General features: G+C 54.3%; 1 protein-coding gene across 2 annotated transcripts in view; it reads right to left on the reverse strand.

Annotated features, from left to right (window-relative positions):
• Positions 1 to 1,186: 1,186 nt before the first annotated feature.
• The window catches only part of TULP1 (TUB like protein 1), a 13,826-nt gene continuing 9,462 nt past the window's right edge, over positions 1,187 to 5,550 (reverse strand). For both annotated transcript variants that reach the window (XM_007467253.1, XM_007467252.1), the window contains 2 exons: positions 3,265 to 3,436; positions 1,187 to 1,320 (listed from right to left, as the gene is read on the reverse strand). In XM_007467253.1, coding sequence (XP_007467315.1) covers positions 1,187 to 1,320; positions 3,265 to 3,436 — 306 coding nt within the window. The remainder of the gene's footprint in view (positions 1,321 to 3,264; positions 3,437 to 5,550) is intronic.

A 5,550-nucleotide genomic window follows, 5' to 3' on the forward strand; every position in this document is an offset into this window, starting at 1 on the left:
GAGGCGCGGCCGCGCAGGGCCGCCCCCGACCGCGCTTGGGCTTCCCACCGTGACGCTTCGGGACCCCAGGCGACCCCCGGCCTCTCCGCGCCTGGGCGCCCCGTTCCTCGCCTGCCGGAGCGGCGTTCTCAACCTCGCTTGCCCTACCCTACCTCCCCAGTCCCCCGCCGGAATTTGGGGCTCCGGCCTGGGCGGGGCCGAGGGCGGAGCTCCCACCTCGGGGGCAGGACTCCCGTCGGTGCAGGGGCCCGGGTGCCGCGTCACTAGGAGCCCGGCGGAGCCGGGGCGCACGGTCTTCGGGTCTCCCTACCCCCTACCCGAGTCCCGAACGGCCGAGGCGGAGCGCCTTCTCCCGACTGAGGGCCCGCCCCCTTACTCCTCGGGCCCCAGACCCGGCCCCGCCCTGGAGGCTGCGCCCGCCCTGCCCGAACCCGGTTTGTCTGGTTCTCCCCGAGAGGCTTGTTTCTCGAATTTCTCCCTTTCCCCCTCTTCCCGGACCTCCGGGGCCCTCCCTCTCGGCCCGGCTCCCCGGGGCCCCCGCGGGGGGCGTCTCGACATCGCGAGCCAGCCGAGTTTCGGTAGGACCCACGATGGGCGCGTGGGAGGGGACGCGGGAGCGCCCGGGGCCTGAGCGGGTTGGGGGGTGGGGAAGGGAGGCCTCCAACCCGCCCTCCGGACCTCTCCCGCGCTCCGGACCCCTCCCGCCGCCTCTTTCTCCGCACGCGCCGAAGAACCACTGCTCCTCTTGGCCTAGGACGCAGCTTTATTGGGGATGTGGGGTACCCGGTTTTCGTTCCCCATCACCTACCCCCTCCTCGGAGCCCGCCCCCCTCCTTGGAGCCCTAGTACGGTCCCAGAGGGGGTTAAAACAACACTGACTACTGCTCCTGGACAGGAAGTGACTGGGGCGCCGGGCGGGGGTGGTGGTGAAGCGGCGCAGGCTAGCTCCGCGACCAGATGTGCGGCTCCAACTCCAGATGTTCTTCATCTCCGTCCGACCCGCCGTGTGAGCTCCTCCCTTGCCTCGCCTGTGCCAGGCTGGGCAGTGGATGGAGGTCACCCGGAGACAGCGGGGTCAGCCCCCGACAAGGGAGGAGTCTTCGGTGGGGACTCTGGTGAAGGGACCGTTCAAGCCTCCAAACTGAATCCTTTCCCCAACCCTGGCGGGCGCTGAGGACTACTAGGGTTACTCGCAGGCCAGCTTCCCGTCGAAACTGGACAGGGCAATGGCGAAGGCCTGCAGGGCGCACAGCGGGTACCGGTAGTCTAGGGTGAAGGCGTCCTCGGCCACGCGGCCGAACTGCAGCACGATGTAGTCGGCTATGGACACAGACGGGGTTGGGGGGGCCGGCCCGAGACCTCTTGGGTTCTCCCTCCTGGCAGACAGTGCCCTCAACATTGAGGGAAGTCCCCCCACTCTTGCATTGGGGCCCCAGTCCTTAGCCACGTCTCAGTTATTCACCCCACCGTCCATCCACCCTCTTATCTCGCCCAGCAAGCCCCACTTGCCTGCAGCTTTACCAGCCACGGTAAGCCCCTGAGGGCGGCGACCCTGCCTTACCTTCTGCTGCCCAGGGCTATGCATATGACCAGCCCGCACTTAGAGAAACCGGTCAAACTTCCTTAAGCCTAGAATCCTTCCTTTCCAACGCCTCTGGTCTTTGCCCCATTCCTTCTTCTTCCCACCCCCAGACCCCAAGTCCTGTCTTAGACCACCAGCCTCATGGTTCCCTTCCTTATCCAGTGGCCCCCTCAGCCCCCATCCCATATCTGGCCCAGGTTTCCAGCCTCAATCCCAACACCTCCCCCAGCATCCATAGGGACAGGATGTTGCTAAAAATACCCCCAACCTCGGCCGACCAGGCTCCACCAGAAATGTGATCTGGAGAGCGGTTTTTCAAGGCTTCAGGACAGGTGACACAGGGGGCACATCCCTAGGATGGAGTGGGGGTAGGGAACTCACTCAATGTTAACCAGTTCTGGGAACCTGGAAAGTCCTTGGGAGATAACGTTCCATATCCAAACCCCTTCACCCTAGTGGGGACCTCTCCCCAAGGCTTGTAACAGGGGACATTTTTACTTAATTGTGTTCAAGGTACATTTTATTTCCCTAACTCTTCGAGGGCAGGCCTTTGACCTCACTGGAGAGAGAACGATAGAAATGCTTGATTTATATTTCCTACTCCTAAAAGGCAACCATCCTCATGGGGTTGGGCACTGGAGCCAGACTACCTGGGTTCTAATCCCACCTCTGCCTCTCACAAGCTATATGTATGAGTTACTTAACTTCTCTGTGCCTCGGTTTTCTCCTCTGCCAAACAGGGACAATAATAATACCTTCCTCACAGGGCTGCTGAAAAGATTTAATTTTTTTTTTTCGGCGGTGCAGCTTGCGGAGATCTTAGTTTGCCGACCAGGGATTGAACCCGTGCCCTTGGCAGTGAAAGCACAGAATCCTAACCACTGGACCACCAGGGAATTCCTGAAAAGATTTAATGATTCAGTATCTGTGAAGTCCTGAGAACAGTGCCTGGTCCATAGAAAGCCTCATGTGTTAAGTAAACATAAACACTGTTTAAGTGTTTATGAAATAAATTTTGAGGGCTAGGGTAACCGCCTGGAGTTGCTGAGAGACTTTGGATAATGTGCTGCCCTCTCTGAGCCTCAGCATCCTTCTTGGCCACATGGGGGTTGGTCTATCAGTCTTTTTTATTTTTAAATTTGTATTTATTATTATTATTATTATTTGGACGCGTCACATGGCTTGCAGTATCAGCTTGCGGGGTCTTAATTCCCTGACTAGGGATTGAACCCAGGGCCCCGGCAGTGGAAGTGCTGAGTCCCAACCACTGGACCGCCAGGGAACTCCCTATCAGTGTTTTTTAAGCTCCAGCAGCGTAACTGTCCCTTCAACACAGTCTTACCCAGAATACCCCAATATCTACCCCAGGCTCTAGTCAGTGCTAGAAAGACGGCCTGGAACAGTGAGCCCCAAGACACCTGCTTGGAATATATGAGGCTCCTGGGAGTACAATGTCAATGCCCCCGCAGGAGAGAGTGACCTTCCTGAATGTTCTGGCTCCAGAGATAAAGGACACCTCCACTCCTGTGTGTGTGTGTGTGTGTGTGTGTGTGTGTGTGTTATATATAGAGAGAGGGAGAGGGAGAGGGAGAGAGAGATGGGGGGTGGGGGAAAGACTTGAGTAAGGGTTGAGGTCTTAGAGGTGGTGGGGAACAGCCTGGCTTGGGTCCTCAGATACTCACGGTCATCGGCGTGGACAATCTGGAAGTTCTTGACCGAAGCCTGGGTGACTCGGCCTTGGAAGTTGAGGGTGTATGAGCCACTGTCATCATTCCAGACGGGGGGCTTGTTGTGTAGCTCGATGAGGCTCTCCAGTGTCTTGTTCTGCCAGCGCACCAGCAGCCCGTCGCTGGCCTGGGGTGCCACAGGTGGGGCAGTATTAGGGAGAGGACAGTTAGGGGTGGCTGAGATATCTCAGGACTGGTGGTGGAGGGGTGGCTGGGTACGTGTGCATGCCCTTGTGTGTGTGCAGCCTGGGTGTCAACGTCCCAGGGTTGGACGTTGCGTCCCAGGGTCAATGCGAGCGTTGAGCGCATGCGTGGTCTCTGTGGCGTCCGTACGGGCAGGGTGCGTATCTGTGAGAATGGGCTTTGCTGTGGGATGCCAAAGTGGAGGGTTGGAAAGTGGAAAGTAGCATCTGGCACACAGGAGGTGCTCGATGCCATTGGTGCCCAAGGGAGTCTTAGGAATGGCCATATATGCTGGCACCTATTACAAGGATGAACCAGCTATTCTAGGACTTACAAGGAGCTCACAGTTGAGCTTGGAGAGATGTATAGGTAAAGAGTAGTTAAAATAAAATGTCCTGGAAGAGTTTCTGGAAGGAAGGAGCAGTATCTGTATGATGGTGCTCTTGAGATATTTCTTTCCTTAGTTTCTTTGTCACCTGTTCATGTTCATGACTTAGAATGAGTCCACTCAAGATCGTGTCCTCCAAGAAGCCTTCCTGACCCCATGTCTGATTTAGATGTCAGCTCTGAGCTTCCATAACACCTTGCTGTTAACCATTTCTCCCACTGCACTATTATGGACAGAATTAGATACCCTAACAGCATGCACAGTATTTGACTAATGGCTCTGTGCCTCAGTTTCCCTCACAAGAGGGTTTTTTGAAGATTAAATGATTAATAGTGCATGAAGTGTTACTTAGATCAGTTCCTGGCACAGAGTAAATGCTCAATAAATATCAGATATTGGTTTGATGGTAACTCTTGTGTTGATTTTGGATCTTCAGTGCCTGACTTTAATAAATGATTGTGGAATGAATGAACTGTAAGATGATGAAGAGATACACAAAGCAGCACTGGGTAGTTCTTACCAAGCCCAAACACGTGGGAGGCACTGCCTCTGGAGGATTTGTATGTTTATTCCAGGATGGAAGGAGCAACTGTGGAACCCACAAGCTCTTAAAGACTGGAGCCTCCCAGGGCTCGTGCCCCATGGGTTGGCCAGGCCTCTGATTACAGTGTCTTTCCAGCGGGGAGGGATGTGTGATCAGCTGATGGGAGTATTCTTTTTCATTGCAAATGAGTAAAGTGACATCACTGTGAGTGTCCATGCCAGTCATCGGTCTCTGAAATCCTGGGCTCACCCAACTTGCAGTGCTAAGGAGCACAGCGTGGGACTGACACACTGAAGGAGGCCACCTCTCTCCAGGCCATCTCTCCATCTTACCCTACCCCTCACACACACACACACACACACACACAAAACAAACAACCTTTGCTTTTTAAAATATGTCAATCATATCACTCCTTTCCTCAAAACCCTGATATAGCTTCCTGTTTCTCTGAGTAAAAACCAGTTATACAGACTCATCTGCCCCTCACGGTCACCTCTCTGACCTGCTCCTCCAACCCACCAGGCACTCCTGCCTCAGGGCCTTTGCACTGTCTCTTGCCCCTGCCTGAATGTTCTTCTCCCAGATATTTGCAGGCTTGCTCCTCACCTCCAAATTTCATCTTCTCAGTGAGGCTCACTCTGACCACTGTATTTAAATTGAAACCTACACACACACACACACACACCCCTCATCTCCTTTCCCTTGTTCGACTTTTTCTTTTTTCCCCACAGTACTTATCACCTTCTAACACACTACACAATTTACTTATTTATCACAATTATTGTCTACTGTCTGCCTCCCTCCACTAGAATGCCAGCTTCATGAGTGCAGATCTTTGTTTTGTCCACTGATGTCTCCAGTTGCCTAGACTAATACTTGGCACTCAATGTATGTGTGTTGAATGAATATATGAATGAGTGATTTGATGTAAACTGAAAAAAACAAAGCAAAACAAAACAACCCCTATTGTGCTTGTTTCGGTGAATTCAGTGAAAAACCCCTGAATTGAATTCATTCCACAAGTTGCCAGAATGAATTTGTGACAGGGTGATTTGTGACAGGGTGATGGGTGTGCTCAGGGGTTTGGGTACTGGGCAGGCCGAGCACACCCCCCCCCCCGCCCCCC

This window comes from Lipotes vexillifer, unplaced genomic scaffold (genome assembly GCF_000442215.2).
Source record: "Lipotes vexillifer unplaced genomic scaffold, Lipotes_vexillifer_v1.1 scaffold528, whole genome shotgun sequence".
In the NCBI taxonomy this organism is placed as follows: Eukaryota; Metazoa; Chordata; class Mammalia; order Artiodactyla; family Lipotidae; genus Lipotes; species Lipotes vexillifer.